The sequence below is a fragment of the Panthera tigris genome, chromosome C2 (assembly GCF_018350195.1).
Source record: "Panthera tigris isolate Pti1 chromosome C2, P.tigris_Pti1_mat1.1, whole genome shotgun sequence".
In the NCBI taxonomy this organism is placed as follows: Eukaryota; Metazoa; Chordata; class Mammalia; order Carnivora; family Felidae; genus Panthera; species Panthera tigris.
This window is the reverse complement of record NC_056668.1, coordinates 142,164,467-142,184,676: the sequence shown is the minus strand read 5'-3', so window position 1 is coordinate 142,184,676 and position 20,210 is coordinate 142,164,467. Positions and strand designations below refer to the sequence as shown.

General features: G+C 39.1%; 1 protein-coding gene across 9 annotated transcripts in view; it reads left to right on the top strand.

The window, feature by feature from the left end:
- The window catches only part of NEK10 (NIMA related kinase 10), a 224,615-nt gene that overhangs the window by 96,134 nt on the left and 108,271 nt on the right, over nucleotides 1–20,210 (top strand). The window contains exon 24 of one of the 9 annotated variants that reach the window (XM_042998424.1): nucleotides 723–852. The exons of the other annotated variants lie outside the window; for them this stretch is intronic. Within the exon in view, the coding sequence (XP_042854358.1) occupies nucleotides 723–795 (73 nt within the window). The 3' untranslated portion in view covers nucleotides 796–852. Of the gene's footprint in view, nucleotides 1–722; nucleotides 853–20,210 lie in introns of those variants that run through there. 9 annotated transcript variants of the gene reach the window in all.

The following is a 20,210-nucleotide window of genomic DNA, read 5'->3' as shown; positions in this document are numbered from 1 at the left end:
AAGATGCCCTCTTCAATGCCCATCACCTACCCTCCCCTCCCTCCCACCCCCCATCATAAAGGGAACATTTTTAGTTTGAAACAGTGAGTACCTTAATGCCAGGGTCTGTTGTATTTTTTTCTGTTGATTTATCCGTATATCTTGTATAGTGACTGGAACAGTAAACAATGGGATTGCTAGGATATTATCATTAAAAAAAAATGTAGAATGATTGTAAATTAATGAGACGAGTATTCTTCTATAACTGATAAATTGGTCCTGAGGGAAATTGCTAAAGAGGAATTTTAAAAAATAAGAGCATAATTGGAAAGACAATGTAGAAAGGCAGGTTGGTAGGGCCATTATTAAGATCTTAGGCTCTCGAATCAGAGAGCCTGATTTTAAGGCCTGGGTTTAAGTCCTGGGTCTGCTGTTAAAAGAGTTATAAATTATTGAACTTCTCTGTGCCTCAGTTTCCTCATCTGTAATCTAGGATTATTACTTACCTTCTAGTGCTTATCATCAGATTAAGTGAGGTGGTATACATTGAGTGCTTGGAACCGTTACTCTAAAATTTGAAAGGATAGTGTTCATTTGAATATGTATATTGTATTGTGTCTAAGAATCGGATTCATTTCGTAATAATCACAATAGAGAAGAATTACTTATGCTGTATTTATTTATAGCTCCTTTTCCCTCCCTGTCTCTATATTTGCTCCCTGAATGGCTGCTTTGGTTGCTAGGAGAGGCCAGGATTTTTCTAGCAGCCAGGCCCAAGCAGCTGAGGAGTGTGAGAGGGAAGGAGTATGTGTTTAGCATGCAAAGACAGGGAACCTGGAGGAACAGAATTTTCCATAGTGGGACCTTGAGCAGGTGAGTTGTGGGGATACTTTTACCTGTGATTGCTTTTGTTTATGGTTTCTCTGTGCCCTAGCAGGATAAGATATACCTGAATAATATCACTCTTTTCTGCCCACAGACCCTCCAAGACTCTATAAATACACACACACACACACACACACACACACACACACACACACGAAAGAGAGAGAGAGAGAGAGAGAGAGAGAGAGAACTGTTTTATTATCTGCTTAGGTAAGGTAGGAGTGAATTTTGATCAAATTCAGGATTTAATTATACAAATAAAACTCTAAATACATCTTAAGACTCAATGGAGTAGGTCACAAGGTCTCATTAATTTAAATGGAAGCTACTGAATAGAAACTACCAGACAGCACTAATAATGGTGTTCCACTCCATAGTGTTTAGCATTGTGTCGCCAACTACATATTTTTACTTATTTTTACTTATCTAACACTTGAATGGAATTTACTAAGTGACAGGCACTGTTGTAAGGCTCTGTAAATATTAAGTTATTTAATCTTCCAGCCTCCTTTAACATAAAGCGACTCTCTTAAGTAATCTCTGGGGAAGTTGAATGATCCTGCCCAACATCACAGCCAGGAAGTGGAAAAGCCTGAATTTAAGTTCAGACAGCCTGACTGCAGGAATGTGTGTTCCTAAGCACTCTGCTGTGCTGCTTGATAACTGGTCAGCCACCGGTAGACTGAACTCATTTGGCAGGAAGGAGATATTGTACACGACTCATGGCCACTTTAGGAATGTTGTGATTCATCCACTAGAATGTATACCTGGCAGTTAGCCCTCATCGCACATGTAGTATTTGCCAGGTTTTACTCTGAACTGAATATTAAAAATTCTTGTTTTACATTTTTTTTCTAACTTCCACAGTTGTTTTCTCATCACTCAACACTTTTAAACAATTTTAGATGACTCTTGAATACTGATGACAGATTTAATATCCAGAGACATTCTGAATCCTAACTGAATAGTTATGGAGTTTCTAGAAAAGGAAAAAAATGCAAATTAAGAACATTTATGCCTTTGTATATTAGTGTCTTTGATTCCATTGACATCGCAGGAAATGTATAAATGGAAAACGACACCTTAAGAGTATCCAGTTAGGATATGGCTAGTTCGCATGTTGTAGGTCTGTGGCAATGTGAAACACTGGCGTGGCCTAGATTTGGAGTTTGGATATAGATGCATAAGGAGATGTATATTATGGATTGTTGAGGGTCTAATTTGTTCTGAACTCCCCAGCAGCACAAAAAGCAAGAAAGGGAGTTCTCTGATGATTGATTTTGTCCGTGGAAGTCCTTGCTCCTTCATCAATTAGTAATTCCAAATCCCGTATCTTCAGTCTTTATTTTTACAAGTATACACAGGTCTGTAAACAATACAATGAATTTCTTTACCTACGTGTGCCTGAATTATTTTTCTAGTTTGTCATTTTAAACACTTGATATCCAAGTTATGTAGAATATTCCACATTTCCTATTGAAAATAGATGTGAGAGGGATTACAGGATGGCCCGATGTCTTACTGTAATATGTTTTTCTGAAGGAGAAAGGTGGTTTGACCAAAAGAAATGCCCTCCTGTACTTAAACACAAATTCATTTATTGGAAAATTAAGGAATTAGATGAATTATTTGATGATGGGAAAATGTATATTTTGGTTATCTACTGTTGCAGAACAAATCATCCCAAAATGTAATTGCTTAACAACAGTTTGTGTGGGTGTTCTATGCAGTTCCTCTGTTGGTTCCATTGGGCTCACTTATGTGGATGCATTCAATTGAAGTATTGTCTTGTCCAGAAGGTCCAAGATGGCCTCACGTATCTGACAGTGGGTGTTGACTCTAGGCGAGGGCCCTTTGAATCTGGTCCAGGTGGCCTTTTGTTTATGTGCCTGTGATAGAGTGGCATTTCAAGAGGGCTCCCCTAGATCATCTCATGCCTATACTGCCTACCCCTGGCCCATGATGGAAATTGCAGGAAGCCTCTTACACCTGCAATGTTCCTCTAACACTATCTGCTGAGAAAGCTTAACACTATATAGGAGAAATACTTAAAGGAATGCCATTGCTTATTGAAGGGCGCATTAGGAGCTAAGAGGCATTAAACCCATAGCTGAGACACTAACTCCAGGGTTTGGCCCAGCATACCTGAGGATGAGGCATTAGGAGAATAGGGCCACACCACTGCCGTGGCATTGTCAACACCTTTATTCCCTCCATACAATACAATACACTACAATACAATTCATTTTTCTGTACCTCAAGCATTGGTACATCTCCAGAGTGTGAACATGAAATCCTTCAGTTCAATTCTTAACAGACTCAGCATATTTAGGGGAGAGCAGGAGCTGTGGTTTGGATGGGTTGGGATTTATCTTGGTATAGCGAGGGACCTGGAATTTTCCTGTTGGCATTATAGAGCCACTGGATATCTCTCTGCATGGCAGTTACTTAATGGAAATACTGTTTTTCAGAAGATCCACAGAGTGAAACTGAGGAAGGGAGCCATGTGTGTTTATCACTTCACCTGTTTTTTATATAGATATCCCAGCACTTGCCAGGAGCAGATAACTTAGTCCTTTCCCATGGGGAGAATTCAACTTAATTTGGGGACACACACACACACACACACGAGTAGAAGGATCAAGGACTAGTAAGCCACACAGTGCTTATATGAGCCACTGTCAGGTGCACAGAGAAGGTCCCCAGGGACAGTACAGAAGCCATGGGTAGGACAGGGACCTACCAGTGTTGCAGAACTTGAGGAATGGGCCCAAGGTGGGGTAATGGGCACTAGGCATTATACTTCTCTGTGTGATGATTGTGCCATGGTCTATGCACTATGCAGGGTTTATGCAAAGTGACCTATATTTTCCTCCCATACAGACACTATGACAGGACTTGCTTGGAAGTGGCTGACATCAAATGGTCAGAAGGGAAGAAGAGAAAACAGTGATGAGTGTAAACAGAGAAAGGAAACTGTGGGGGAAGTCAGAGGATTTAAACAATGGGGAAATATGAAGGCCAAATTATCATATCAGAGGTAAAGGGATCGAAACATCTAGGGGCACCTGTTTGGCTCAGTTGGTTAAGTTTCCAACTCTTGGTTTCCATTCAGGTCATGATCTCATGGTTCATGAGTTCGAGCCCTGTGTCGGGCTCTGTGGAGACAGTGTGGGGCCTGCTTTCAATTCTCTCTCTCTGCCCCTCTCTCTCTGCCTCTCCCACCTACTCTCTCTCTCAAAATAAATATATAAACTTAAAAATAAAGAAACATTTTAGTTATTTTGCAGTGCTCCATTCAACCTGTTTTATTCTTATGAATAATTATTCTTATGAATAATTCTTATGATATAGGATCGGTATGGTTGTATATCCCTTACTAATCATATATCCTTTTACATCAATTTATTTCATAACTTATTTAGCTAATAGTAATACTCTTGACGATTATTACATTTTAAACTTAAATTTAATTATTTATTTTTAATCTCGGATTTCAGAATGCCCATACAATCCTAGGAGAGGCTATAGCACAATGCCAATAAAAGAAAACCTCTTTTGAAGTGGCAGATATTTTCTTCTCTAAAACAGTAAGGTGATAGTTACAAGTCCAATGTCTTGAAATTCAGGCTGCCTTTGCAATAAACTGTCAATCTGTGACACTATTATGGCCTATAATAAAATTATAAAGTAAAGATTTGAAAATGTGAGCTGTAGGTAACTTTGATATACATTGGTAACACTTGGCCATTTCAGAACTTCCTTTTCACAGAAACGGATACTTGCAGGATCCACATATTTGGTGGGTAAATTTTGAAGATTTTATATATATGTGTATTACTTAATCTCATCTTAGTGCTCTAGGGTTTCAGGAGAACCTTATCTATTCTCCGTAAAGCATTTGCCTCTCTGTCTACCCAGATCCTCTTACCTTATTTATTCTAAATTTATTTTTCAATTTTTATAACAAAGGCTGCTTCATCCATAAATTTCATAAACCGTGCTCCAACTAGCAGCAGTGACAGTAGTAGTGAGATGTCATTGGGGTGGCCTGCAGGGCTGTCCTGACTTAGGACCCAATGACATAGTGCAGACTCTAGGCTGGACAGCCTGGGTTTCATCCTGGCTCTCTGCCTTCCTGTTTGAATTAGGGCAAATAAAGTACTATTTCTGGGTTTCAGTTTCCTTATCTGAAATGGTGGAGCTGGTGGTGATAATGGTAGTTTCCACTTCAACAGTTTGTTGTGAGGATTGAAAAGATAGATGATAGATACATAGGTAGGTAGAAAAATAGAGTGAGTTAGTAGATAGCACTAGCATCCTGAGTATAGCAGGGATTCAATAAATATCAGCTGTTTCTATGCTGGGAGCAACAGCTTTATTCTTTAGGAAAAAAACTTTTCCCCAATCCGCTCCAAGTACCGCTCCAAGTGGTTTAGTAATTCCCATGGCTTTGGAGATCTTACCTCTCTGGCCTATTTGGGCTGCCCAGACTTGGTGCTTCTCCCAATAAGGTGGGCCACTCCCAGCATTCCTGACCCTGTTGGGAAAATGGCAGTGGGGCGGGGAGGGGGGGGGGTTCTCTTCATTGAAGCTGATCCAATTAGAATTCTTCCCTGAGAATGTGTTCAACTGGGACTCAGTGAAGAGGTGAAGCTGAGATGTGAAAGGCCCTGGAATGTTTGGTGGCCACGTTTGTGGCCGTGGTGGAGGTCCATCTGAGAGAAAGAGGCCAACACTTGTAGAGAACAGGAGGGAAAGTTCTAGCAATGTCCAGACCCTAGATTCCGTTTTCCTTAAAACCCAGCTACAACTTTGCTTTCCTTGCATGTACAGAAGACTTTCAGTGAAAACCTTCTAGTTGCCTACTGTTGCTACACACCTTTCACTTGACTCAGTCCAGGTTGCCCCAGGGCACAGTCTGAGACAAGGGTTCATGTGCAAGTGGTTTGTTATGGAGGGGGTCCTGGGAAACAAGAGTGGAGGAGTGGGGAAGTGAGACAAGGAAGGGAAGGCAGCAGACAAAGAGTTTCTTGGGACAGGTCACCACTGGACAACTGGAGGTCATTTAAAATGAATTACTCAGCGATCCCACTCAAAAGGAGAGAGTGGGGTGATTATAGTAGCTCATAACCACCATTGTTAAGGGTTGTTCCTGGGTAATTCACTGAGGCTTCAGGCCTTTTGTGCCACTGCCAGAGAAGGTCTAGGGGGTTAAGAAAAATCCTCACATATGCAAATTGTTAGAATTCAGGCCAGTATGCTCTGAAGAAGTAAGGGTGAAGGGGAGTAGGCAAGATACCTACACACCTTCTTTGACTTACAAGGGAAAATGCTTCTTTGACTTACAAGGGAAAATGCTCTAAATGCATGAGAAGTACACTTGCAGCGTGGCCTCAAAATCTTTGTGCAAGCCAGGCAGAAGCATATTTGATCCTCTTTTGGTTCTTTGAGCAAATCTAAAATTTTCCCAACTCTTCCTGGATGTAGTCTTCTTCTTCTTCTTTTAAGTTTATTTATTTATTTTGAGAGAGCCAGAGAGCGTGAATGAGAGCAGGGGAGGGGTGGAGAGAGAGAGGGAAATAGAGAATCCTAAGCAGGTTCCATGCCGTCAGCACAGAGCTCGATGTGGGGCTCAAACTTAACTAACTGTGAGATAATGACTTGAACTAAAATCAAAGTTGGATGCTTAACAGACTGAGCTACCCAGGTGCCCTGGACACAGTCTTCTATGTCGATAGTTGGAAGTCATTATAAAGAAGTCCCAGGGGCGCCTGGGTGGCTCAGTCAGTTAAGCGCCCAGCTTTAGCTCAGGTCATGATTGCACGGTTCACGAGTTGGAGCCCTATGTCAGGCTCTGTGCTGACAGCTCGGAGCCTGGAGCCTGCTTCTGATTCTGTTCTCCCTCTCTCTCTGCCCCTTCCCCGCTCACAAATTCTCTCTCAAAAATAAAACAAACATTAAGAAGATAAAATTTAAAAAAGTCCCTGACAACTGGTTTTAGATTTTCCTCATAGTTAGATGAAGGTGAGAAAAAAAAAAATTTTTTTTTCACAGTCTCACCCGGAGAGACTTTCTGCCTCCCTATAGTTCTGGACTTTGTAAATAAGACGGCAATGTGACATTGATGATGTAATGATTATTTGAAAATAGATGTGAAAGTAAGAGATGTAAATCAGAAGCAGATAGGAATCTTCTGTGAGAGTGTCTACTAGCTTGTATAAAGACTGTCTGAAGTTTACTTGGAAGTTGTTTGACTACTTTTTAAAAATCAGTCTTTTGTTAAGGAGCAAGACTATAAATTTTTATGCGATTTTATATTTAGAGGAAGGCATTTGTATAATTATATACTATAATTGAGAGATTGTATTATCCTTCTTTGCAGAATTACCATAATTACTTTATTTAGTTATGAACTTGAATTTTAAAAGCTAGTGATACTTGCCTTGAATACAAATACAAAATGTGTGATGTCAACCGATATGCTAGCTATTTTTTTAAACATCATTAGAGACAAGCAAATGGCAGTCAGTGTACAATGAGAAATTTCAAGGCTGTTGGGTCTGAATCTAATTTCTGTTTGTGACTCAAAGTAGGCAGCGCTTGATAATTTGATGGCTGGAGTGTAATCGCTGGGTGAATGAATGTAATCCATTTGTTTAATTGCCCAGACTCCTCACTGTATTTACAGTTAATTGGTTCTCATTATGGTCCTCCTAATAGATACCATAAAGGCAATAGGATTAGAGAAACCTGAAAAAGAACATTTAATTCGTGTTCTTTCTTGAAGCAGAGACCTAACAAGTGTTTATCTGGTTCATTTTTCACCATCTTCATGACAGGTTAAGGGGGGAAAAGTCTCCAAGGAAGGTGATTTATACATTCTTTTCATTGTTTTGGGCTTTGACATTTTCTATAGCCAGAAAGCCAAAACCCCCAAGTGTTCTTATGTCTAATTGAAGTCCTGTTCTTAAGACTTGAAATTCTTTCTGGATTTGAGTGACCATGCAAAGCAGCTGATCACTACCCACCATTTAACATTTCCTCATAGAATGAAAGATTCTAAGTCTTTTCTCTTAAATTTCTTCTTTCTTTCTTAATAGCTCTAAACCTTCAATTCAGGCTTCTAGATACTCCACACAAAAATCTGCCCATACTAAACATTTTCTAATGTCTTAGGAAAGCCACATGAATTCGTCTGACTAGGAGGAATCCAAGTTCCTTTTTTAAAGTGTAATTTCAGTGCTGCATTTTTAGCTCAAATATATGCATTTTTTCCACATACGGGCTGGTTTTACTTCATTTCATTTACTGACTCCATTTACTGATGAAGCAAATTAAAATTGTAAATGTACCTAAAAGATTTTCCAGTCAGCCTTCTCTTGCCTTCCTCTTTCCCCATGGTTACCCTCCCTACCAATCCTGGAGCTTTCCTATATCAGTTGGGTTTCAGGTAATTTGCAAAGAATTTGATTGAAAATAAATTGGTTGTGGTGACAATGTAAACAGATAATGAAATTACTTTAAATGAACATTTCTCATCACTGATTTTTAAAATCTATTGTAATTTTCAGAAATGCTTACATTGTTTTTAGATACATAAACGTTTTTACTTATTTTTAATTTTTTCTTCTTTCCCCTCAAATGGTGTGTTTGATATCTCATTTCTAGATTATTTTCAGCTAGTGTGGGTATTGAACAGTGAAATGTGGGGCTGGTTAGGTTGATTAGGTAAATAATGGTAAGTGGTATTATAGTAATGAATTTGTTGACCTAAAAGCATATCCATGGTATACTGTTAGGTGAAAAGATAGGTTACCAATAGTATATGTATATTATGATAAAAACAGAAATATCTGATATTTTGCCAAATCTGGTATCATGGACTAAAAGTGAATTAACAATTAAAGGATGACAAAGAAAGATAAACAAAACAAAGAACAGCAAAGCCTCTAAGCCCCCAAAAGTTCAAAACTTTTTCATTACAGTTTCTTCTATTGTTTCCTTATTATAAAAGCAGTATATTCTCATTGCAGAAAATAACAACAACAAAAAAAGAAATCCTATCAGGAACATTCATAATCCTGCTAATCCAAAGGTGGGAAAAAACTCACAAAAACAACTTTGTGTGTCAATTTCAAATACTAAATCCTTTTCTACACAAATACACACACACGCACACATACACACACACACACACACGGATGTTAATGAATGCTCTTTTTGTACCTTTAGTTTTATATCCACACTATGTTCTATTATCTGGATAAATCATAAATTAGTCAACCAGTCTCCTTTTTTAGTCATTAAAAATTATTTCCAGCTTCTCCCTAATTCATATCACACAGGGCATGTATAATTGGCTGCAAATCAATTAGAAATAAGAAGGCAAAGAAATTTTTATAGCAAAATAATTATCAATATGTAGAAAATCCAGTAACTGGGAAAATTCATTAGTGACTAATTTTTCATTTTCTTAAAAGAAATTTCATTTTTCACCAGAGTTTTTCTTGACCATTAAAATAAGAATAGCTAGCTAGAAGTTCTTAGGCCTTTATATGTATCAGTTTCAGAACTTAAACTACAACAGGCTTAACTGAATTTTTTTTAATGTTCATTTCTGAGAGAGAGAGAGAGAGAGAGGGAGGGAGAGAGAGAGAGAGAGAGAGGGAGGGAGAGAGAGAGAGAGAGAGAGAACACAAGTGGGGGAGGGGCAGAGAGAGAGGGAGACAGAGGATCTGAAAGGGTCTCTGTGCTGATAGAGGTGAGTCCGATGTGGGGCTCGAACTCAGGAACTGTGAGATCATGACCTGAGCCGAAGTGGGACGCTCAACTGACTGAGCCACCCAGGCGCCCCTTGACTGAATGCTTTTTCACTAAGTAGCTTTCCACCAACTTGTTGGCCACTGGCAAGGCGTGTTTATGGCACCTTCTCTAATTAACAGGGCCTTTCCTCCTAATCTGTTCATATACGATTCATGAAAGATTTTCATTATTTTCTGTTTCTGCTCTAGTCATACGAATAAAATTTTGTTTCCTTGCTTGTGGGTGTCACCTACTTAGTGACATATACTTTCAAGTTCTGTGCTAATGAATTAAGGAGAAACAGTCTGTGTTTTGATGGAATCGAGTGTTTGGTGTGAACCCTCTGCTGCTGTGTCGGTGGGGAGCAGCAGAGCCGGCCTGGAGAAAGACACAGGGAGCTGCAGGGGCCTCAGGAGCCTGGAGAAACGGGAGACGCGTGTGCTGGAGCGTGTGATGAGGCGTTTGACTCAGATACGGATTCACAGCAAGAGGGAGGAATTTCAACTTTTGTTTTCTTTTATTTAAACTGAAGTTAATTAACAGACACCGTAGTCTTGGCTTGAGGAGTAGAACCCAGCGATTCCGCTCGTACATCCAGCACCCAGCGCTCTGGCACCCCTGGGCCCCACTCTGCCGAGAGAGCAGGAGCCGTCAGAAGAGCACTGCTACTGGCTCTGCCTCCGTGCCTTCCCGCCTACCTGCTCCGGTGTCCCTCTAATGGCCCTGCACTCATGTGACTCTGTTTCCGTGGTTCTTCCATTTCCTACAGGGCACCACTCCAGGATGCTCCCCTCTCGATTCTGCAGTATTCATTTCTCTGCTCCCACTGACTCATTCCTACCAATTTGCTAGCATACTGTCATTTTCCCCATCTTTAAAACAAAAAGCCTTCTCTTTCTCTTCAGTTACTGACCCACTCTCCTCTTTTCTTTTACAGCAAAATTCTGAAAGGGAGGACTTGGCATATAGTAGGTGCTCAGTAAATATTTGTTCAGTGAGTGAATGAATGAAAGCACTTAAAGGAGTAAGGCTTTGTGATAGTCCAGGTGTGAGCTGTTTTGGACCTGCTGTTAATGGGAATAAAAGAGAAAGGGGATGTGGGGGCAGGGGGTTAATGGGAATTCTCCATACCTTTCTTTCAATTTTGTTATGGACCTAAAACGGCTCTAAAAAGATCAAGTCTTTTAAAAAACGGAAAGTAGTATATAAATTTCAAAGGAAAACTTAAAATCCTTGGTGACTTATTTTATGTGTATGTAACAGAGGAGAAAAACAAATAGACCATAATTTTAGGATTCCATGTTGGGTGATAAGATTAATTAGTGGTACAATGGATGGATATACTTGATAGAAGTGATTTGTTTTCTTGGTTCAATATTTTCATTTTCATTTTTTCATACGTCTTTTCCTTCTGTGGATAAAAACCCTATCATCTTAATGTTTCAGATATTTGTTGACCAAGTACCGTTCTCTTTCAAGATTTCTAACTCATGGTTGATGAATAACATTGAGCTGAAGTGGAATTTGCTTCTGTTCACTTTGAGTTTTAGTTCCTCTGTGAAGTTGGCTGAGAACTGGAATGGGTTCACCCAGAGTCAACGCATTTAGCTCACTTTGCCTGAGGCATCCCAGTATGTCTGTGACCCCAGCAGCAGCCGTTAGGTCCGCTCCCAAAATGGCTAGTGCTCACCCCCAGGCCCGAGCATCATGGACTATTGGACACAACACATCCTTTACAAGAATTCCCTCCATAGGTAGATTGCTCTCCAGCTCCTCTTTTCTTTTTCTACCTTTCTTTTTTATTTCCAATTATATTTTATTTGGTTTGCAACAATTCCTCAAACAAATACAGAGTGGACATTTATCATATTTTCTGACTGTCCAGATGACTTTTGAACACACATTCTATATTTGGAGAATGTCCCACCTTATGAGTATCCTCTCATTAAGTAAGTCACCAGAAAAATGTTTGCTTAGCCTTCCTTGCTGCTATAGCAATTGACTACCACATGGCTCAGACTCCATCACTCAGATAACCTCAGCAAGTCTTAGATTTGCAAGTGAAAATGGGAGAGGGCACCTGCTGGGCAGAGTCCCATTTGGAGTGAGGGCAGAGGTGGTGGTGGAAGACTGTAATGTTGGGATTCTGGTGACCGTAGCCCTGTGTCAGTGGTGCTAACTGTGCCAGCGGTGTTGTTCCTCACTCTACAGTCCCCGAGGCTGACCCTGGGGTCCCCCCAGAGACTCTGTAAGCTTCTTAATGGCCTTTAACAAGTGCCTTTTCTGGCATAAATGAGCTTTTGTGCCTCTGTGGCACAGGTGTAGTAGTGACAGTTTTTAAGGAGTACAGTAAAGATTAAAGAAAAGAGGGGACATCACATGCACACTTCTCCAATTTCATCTTCCTCCACCAAAGTGGGAGAGGAATGCAAAAATGGTAATGGATCTTGTATTTATAAGTAACATTTTTTTGAGCACTTACTATTTCAGGCATCGTCTCATATACTTTTAGTGGTCTTTTGAGAAGGACCATTATCTCTACTCTTAGATGGGAAACATGATATTTAAACAACTTGCCGTCTTGCCCTGGGTTCCATAGAAAATGGAGCATAAATGCTGGCTCTCTATTGGGAATGGGAGGTGGTAATCCCAGGGCATCAAGAGTGAGGAAAATAAAAAAATAAAAAAAACGAGGATAGGAACGAAGGACAGTAACTACAGTGTGGTGTGTTACCCACCTGGCCAGAGCTTCACTAGGAAACAGCCAGTTACTTGGTCATGTGGGATGTCTCTGGACAGATCTTGAGAAACATCTGTGCATTAAAGGAGTCCACTGGGGGAAGAAGTGAGAATAATTAATCTCCTGTCTCTCATTGGTCAAAGATATCTACAGGACTTAATTTCTCCATGCTTCTGCATTGTGCTCCTCTACCCCATTGGAAGTGTTGCGAGGTCAGTGGTATCCTGCCAGTCTCGCATAGAGCAGTTGGCTGAGGCTGGGGTGCAGAAATGCCTGTAGCTTTCCCCAAGACTGCCATGAGGCAATTCATGACAGAGGCCAGTCCTCACTCTGGGTTACTAGACAGCTGTCAGTGTTAGGAAATGGAGCTCTGTAGTGAACAAGCTGATGAGGGTCCAGGAGGACAGGACAGATCTGGGAATGGGCGTATGTGTAGACACATCACTCTGAATTCTGCCTCCATCAGCTTATGACATTCTTCCTGGGCGCCTATGTTTGTGTCTGTGCTTTCTCTTATCAAGACCCTAGTCATATTGGACTAGAGCCCATCCTAATCAAGTATAACCTCATCTTGATTATATCTGAAAATACCCTATTTCCAAATAAGGTTACATTCACAGGTACCAGGAGTTACGACTTGAACACATCTTTTTGGGGGCACAATTCAATCCACAGTAGCATCTACATGGTTAGGGAAGACATAGGGATGAATTTTCAAAGAAGGGGAAATGAATAATTTAGTTTTGAAAACATTGAGTTTGAGTTGCTGTTGAGGCTGTAAGGCTATCATGTCCAATAAATAACCCAAAATATGTTTGAGGAGCCTCAGGAGAGAGTTCCTGGCTGGTGAGGAGACACAGAGTCATCAGCATCTGGGTGGGATGCTGAAACAGACAAGTGCTGAACAAGATCTTGAGGAGCCACAACATTTGGGGGTAGACACCGAGAGAGAAAGCCTTGGGGGAGAACTGGAAGGAGTTTGCAGAAAGGAGGCAGAAGGAAAGCCAAGAGGAAATAGTGTCAAACAAGACATGAGAAAGTTTCTGAGAAGGAACACAATGCTTTTCCAAGGTCAACAGCATCCCTTTCTACAGAAGATGTCGAAAACCAAGTACTGAAAATTGTCATTTTTGTACGGTGAAATCATCACTCAGTGGAAAGAACTGAAGGGTATCCCTTGGATCTGTAGATAGGCAGTGATTACCAAGAGTGGTTTCAGAGGGAAACCTGAAGAACAATATCCCTTGGATTTGCAGATAGACAGGTGGGTTTCAGGGGAGTGTAAGGGCTAATGTAAGACCTCAGGGAAGACAGTGATAAACAGTGGCAGGTTGAACTTTGGCAACAGCCAGTAGAGAAAACTGTGCTGTGGAAAAATGTGAACGGGTGGTGGTGGTTAGAAACCAGGAAATAAAGGATGTTGCTGTTCAGAGGGGAAGGAGCCATTGATGGAGAGAGTTTAAAGTGGGTGTGAGAGGGGGCCATTATCTGTGGAGCAAGCAGCAACTCAGGACTCAGCCTCCTACTTCCAACACAGAGCCTTTGTTTTGATCTCTTCTATTCATTGGGCATTTGCACATAATTTAATAAGAAGAAAGTGTGCTAGAAAATCTTTATAAACTATTGAATTAGATGTTCCAGCTCTAAAAAAGAAAAAAAAACTATTAATCATTAACTATAGGTCTATGCAGAGTAATTTACAAGTAATAGTTTGAACAAACACATTCAGATAATCCTGGTTTATTTAAGGTCATGTTTTCAAAAGGATCTTAACTGACAGGAATAGGGAATAACTATTATGACTGTAATTATTTGCATTTCAGTTCCTGACTAGAACTTATAATTCGGATATGTGTAAACTTCAGCTTTTAAATTTTGACTTGCCATTTTTTTTAAGTTTTTTTTTTTTTTTTTTGTTCCATTATAGTTAACATACAGTGTTATATTAGTTTCAGGTGTATAATACGGTGACTCAACAATTCTATTCATTACTCAGTGCTCATCATAATAAGTGTACTCTTAATTCCCTTCACTCATTTTACCTGCCTCCCACCCACCTCCCCTCTGGTAACCACCAGATTGTTCTCTATAGTTAAGATTCTGTTTCTTGGTTTCCCTCTCTCTCACTCTCTCCTTTCCTTTGATCATTTGTTTTGTTTCTTAAATTACACATATGAGTGAAATCAAATGATATTTGTCCTTCTATGGCTGACTTATTTCACTTAGCATTACACTCTCTAACTCCATCCATATTGTTGCAAATGGCAAGATTACATTCTTTTTTATGGCTGAATAATATTCCACTCTGTGTGTGTGTGTGTGTGTGTGTGTGTGTGTGTGTGTGTGTGTGTGTATCTCACCTGTTCTTTATCCATTCATCTACCAATGAATTGCTTAGGTTGCTTCTATAGTTTGACTAATGTAAATAATGCTGCAATAAACATAGGGGTGCATGTATCCCTTTGAATGGGTGTTTTTGTATTTTTTGGGTAAATACCCAGTAGTGTGATTACTGGATTGTAGGGTAGTTCAATTTTTAGCTTTTTAAGGAACCTTCACACTGTTTTACACAGTGGCTGCACCAGTGTGCATCCCCACCAACAGTGCATTAGGGTTCCTTTTTTTTCCACATCCTTGCCAACACTTGTTTCTTGTATTATTGATTTTAGCCTCTCTGACGAGTATGAGGTGAAATCTTATTGTAGTTTTGATTTGCATTTCCCAGATGATGAGTGATGATGAGTATCTTTTCATGTGTCTGTTGGCCATCTGTATGTCTTCTTTGGAGAAAAGTCTGTTCATGTCTCCTGCCCATTTTTAAATTGGATTATTTGATTTTGGGGTGTTGAGTTGTAGAAGTTATTTATATATACTAATAGATACTAATTTTGGCTTACATTTTTTTTAAAGCATTTCTCAGCCCTGAACTGTTAGCATATGTCCATAGAGACTTTTACACTAAAATGAGTGTAAATGCTGGTTTAATGCTGGTTCATTTTTAAACTATTTTTTAAAAGTAATTTCTACACACAACATGGAGCTCAAACTTATGACCCTGAGTTCAAGAGTTGCATGCTGTACTAACTGAACAAGCCAGGCACCCCTACTACTCATTTTTTAAAGTTCTCTGCTTAAGTAAACTTATTGGTAGTGATATGGTTTTGAAAAACATGTGTGGTTTTTGTTACTATTATAAAAGAAATTTATTTGGTTGGAAAAACTTGAAAAATATATAACTATATCAAGAAAAAATTATAATCACCCCGAACCCTACCATCTAGTGCTACTATTTCAATATTTCTTCTCATCTTTTATTATGAAATATTTCAAACATTAATAAATGCCTATATATGCACATTAAATTTTAATAAATTTATTATATTTATTTAAGAAAAAAAAATCTTTAAAGAGATAATGTTAGGGGCACCTGAGTGGCTCAGTTGGTTAAGTGTCTGACTCTTGATTTTGGCTCAGGTCATGATCTCACAGTTTGTGAGTTCGAGCCCTGTGCTGACAGCACAGAGCCTACTTGAGACTCTCTCTCCTCTCTCTCTGTCTCTCCCCTCTCCCCTCAAAAAAATGGAGGATAAAAAAAGAAATAATGTTATGGATTCAATTGGAGGCCTTTCTCAACTCTATTTCTCTGTCCTCCCCAGAAGTAACCACTACCTGAAGTTGTTGTATATTCTTCCATGTTTTTATACATTTACGATGTGTGGAGCTATTCATTGGTAGTATGTAGAAATGTTGCCAGTAGCTGACAACCCTGCCTCAACCAAGGCCCCCCATCAGGTGGTCTCAGCCGAAGCCCGTAGGAAAGTGCCCCATTTAAGGCCTCTGGTAAGGAAGAGGCCTCCGAATGGAGGTGCCTGGGCTAGAAACGCAGCCGTGCATATGAACATGGCTGGTTGGGGTTGGGGGTGGGCTCAGTTCTTGACTGCAACTCCCTCTGGGAACTGTAACACACTGGCAGTGCACTATGTCTGGTGTGGGGAGGGCAACTTCCCCTTCCCGAGATCTGCTAGTCAAAGCCTGGCAACTGCCTATGGTCAGACCTGAAGGATCACACACAGGATTTTGGCACAGTTTGGAGTCATACTCCTCAATATGGTAACTATGTTTAACCCTTTGGCTAACTGCTAAAATGTTTTCCAAAGTGTTTGCACTATTTTATATTCCCACCGACAATATATGAGGATTCTAATCTCTCCTTATCATCAGCAGCACTTACAATTATTTGTCTTTTTGACTCTAGTCATCCTAGTGAATGTGATGTATTACCTCACTGCGCTTTTGACTTGCATTTCCTTGTGATTAGTGATGAACAACTTTTTTTTTTTTTGGCCCATTTTTAAATTGGATTACTTTTGTTATTATTGATTCATAAGGATTCTTACTTAATCTGCATACCAGGACTTTATTAGGTATATGATTTACAAATATTTTTCTCCCATTCTGTGGATTATTTTTTCACTCTCTTGATAGTGTTCTTTGAAGCACAAAAGTTTTTAGTTTTCATGAAACCCAAGTTATTGATTTGGTTGCTGTGCTTAAGTATCTTATCTGAGAAATCATTGCCTAATTCAAGGTCATTAAGACCTATATCTATATTTTCTTCTAATAGCTTTATAGTTTTAATTCTTATGTTTAGGTCTATGATACATTAGAGTTAATTTTTATATATGATGTGAGGTAGGGTTTTAAGTTAATGCTTCTGCATGTGGATATCTGGTTGTCCCAGCACTATTTGTTTAAAAGACTATCCTTTCCCCACTCATTGTCTTGTCATTCTTATAAAAAATCAATTGACCATAAACATAAAGATTTATTTCTGAACTCCCAGAAATATGCCACCCTTAGGCCTGTCACACAGTCTTGATTACTGTAGCTTTGTATTAAGTTTTGAAATCAGGAAGTGTGAGGTGTCTTTGTTCTTATTTTTCAAGATTGTTTTGACTATTCTGTGTGCTGTGTGTTTCCCTGAACTTTAGGATCAGCTTGTCAATTTCTGCAAAAAACCCCAGCTGGGTTGAATCTGTACATCGACTTTGTGAATGTTCCCATTGTGATAAGCAGAAAAATGAACTCCCCCACACCCTACCTTCTGCCCCAAGATATTCACAATCCTGATATAATCCCTGGAACCTGTGAATATGTTGTTACATGGTAAAGGGGAATAAGCAGATGGAGGTGTGTTCCCAATGTAATGATGCCTTTAAATACAAAACAGAAGCAGAAGAGTGTCAGAGTGATGTGCTGTGTCAAAGACTGAACTGGCTCATTGCCACGTAGTATTCTATTGTGTATATAAACCACAATTTCTTTATCCATTCACCAGTTGATGGACATTAAGGTTCTTCTATGTGCCAATAAGAAAGAATGAAATATGGCCTTTTGTAGCAACGTGGATGGAACTGGAGAGTGTGATGCTAAGTGAAATAAGTCATACAGAGAAAGACAGATACCATATGTTTTCACTCTTATGTGGATCCTGAGAAACTTAACAGAAGACCATGGGGGAGGGGAAGGAAAAAAAAAAAGGTTAGAGAGGGAGGGAGCCAAAACATAAGAAACTCTTAAAAACTGAGAACAAACTGAGGGTTGATGGGGGGTGGGAGGGAAGGGAAGGTGGGTGATGGTATTCAGGAGGGCACCTGTTGGGATGAGTACTGGGTGTTCTATGGAAACCAATTTTTCAGTAAATTTCATATTAAAAGAAAAAGACTGAACAGGCTATTGCTAGCTTTGAAAATGGAAGGGACCATAAGTCAAGGATTGGTGGTAGTCTTTACAAACTGGGAAATTCAAGAAAAGAGCCCTCAGAAAAGAATAAGCTTTATCAAAACTTTGATTTTAGCCTAGCAGAGTTATTCTGGAACCATCTAGAACTGGAAGATAATACATTTGTGTTTTAAACCATTAAGTTTGTGGTAATTTGTTGCAGCAACAAGGGAAAACTAATTCACCTATCTTAGCAATATTGAGTCTTCCAATCTTTGAACACAAGATGTATTTCCCTTTATTTAGGTCTTCTTTGTTTCAACAACGTTTTTATAATTTGCAGTGTACAAGAAGTGGTGCATTTCTTTTGCTATTTTTATTCTTAAGTATATTATTCTTTTATGATGCCCTTTTAAATGAAATTGTTTTCTTAATTTAATCTTGGATTGTTCATTGCTAGTGTATAGAAATATAATTGATTTTTGTATATTGATCTTATATCATGCAACCTTAGCTGTAATTGTTTTTGTATATTTCCTAAGATTTTCTACATACAATATTATGTCATCTGTGAATAGAAATAGTTTTTCTCCTTCTTTTTTTTTTGAGTGTGAATGCCTTTTATTTTCTTTTCCTGCCTAATTGCCCTGGCTAGAAACTCCAGTACAGTTTTTAATAGAAATTATAACAGCAGACATCCTTGTCTTGTTCCTGATCTTAGGAGATGTTAGGGAAGTATAAACTAAAAAGAAAGTCTCCTGCCAACCCAGACAAACTCTCCACAGAAGTTAAAGAGAAATAAAACAGTTTTATTATTGAATAAGCATTGAACCAGAATGGGATCTACATCACAGGTATTCACTAAAGAGAATGTACAGATAGAATGGTAAAAGTAAGCAGATGCAACCCAATACATACATGTTCCCCAAATAAATGAAAACTAGTCTTCAAGTAAGAGGACTTGACAACAGCATTTGTCACACATAGTTCATCCTACATTCACTTGGTAGTTGGGGTGGCCACCTGTGTTTGCTAATTGCCTTTATCCAAAAGAAAAACAAATTACTCATATCTTTATGACCGGAGGTAGATTTGTAACTTGGAACCAGGTGCTAGCTGAAGTTAGACTCCTACCCTCCCATGGAAACCGGGGGTAGGGGCTCTGAACTCCTTGATGATTACATTTCAAGGAGATGGCTCCCAGATCCTTAAGAAAAAGACTCCTGGTTGTAAAACTGACCAAGAGGCTTATTTAGGTACATCTTCAAGGGACAGAGAAGGAATTCACAATGACAAGTTTTCTAAGGTAAATGCACTAAAAAGAATGGCGGGGGGGGGGGGGAAGGCATTGGAAAGTTATCTTTGCATCAGGAAAAATTCTGGTTTTTTTTTCCAAATATATTTGTATTTACAGTTACAGGGGCACTCTTTTGGTTTTTATCATTAAGTATGGTGTTGCTTGAGGATTGTATAGATGCCTTTTATTAGGTAGGGAAGTTTCCTTCTGTTCCTAGCTTGTTGAGTGCTTTTATCATGAAAGAGAGTTGGATTTTGTCAAATGCTTTTTCTGCATCTATTGAGATGATTTCTCTCACTCTGTCAGTGTATTACATTGATTGATTTTCATATTTTGAACCAATCTTGATTTCTGGGAGAAATCCCACTTGGTCATGGTATAGAATTCTTTTTATATGTTGTTAGGTTCAGTGTGGTGGTATTTTGTTGAAGTTTTGATGTCTATATTCATAAGAGATATTGGCCTATAGTTTCTTCTCTTGTTAGGTCTTTGGTTTTGGTATCATGGTAATACTGTCCTCATTGAATGAGTTACAGTGTTTCTTCCTTTTCTATTTCTTGGTACACTTTGCGAAGGATCACTGTTCCTTCCTTACAATTATAGAATTCACCAGTGAAGTCATCTGGTCCTGGCTTTTCCTTGTGGGTAGTTTCTTGGTTATTACTTTAATTTTTTGTTATTGGTCTATTCAGATTTTCTTTTTCTCTTTCATTCAGTTTTGGTATTTTTGGTATTTTTGTATGTTTCTAGTAACTCTTCCTTTCCCTCTAGGCCATCTAATTT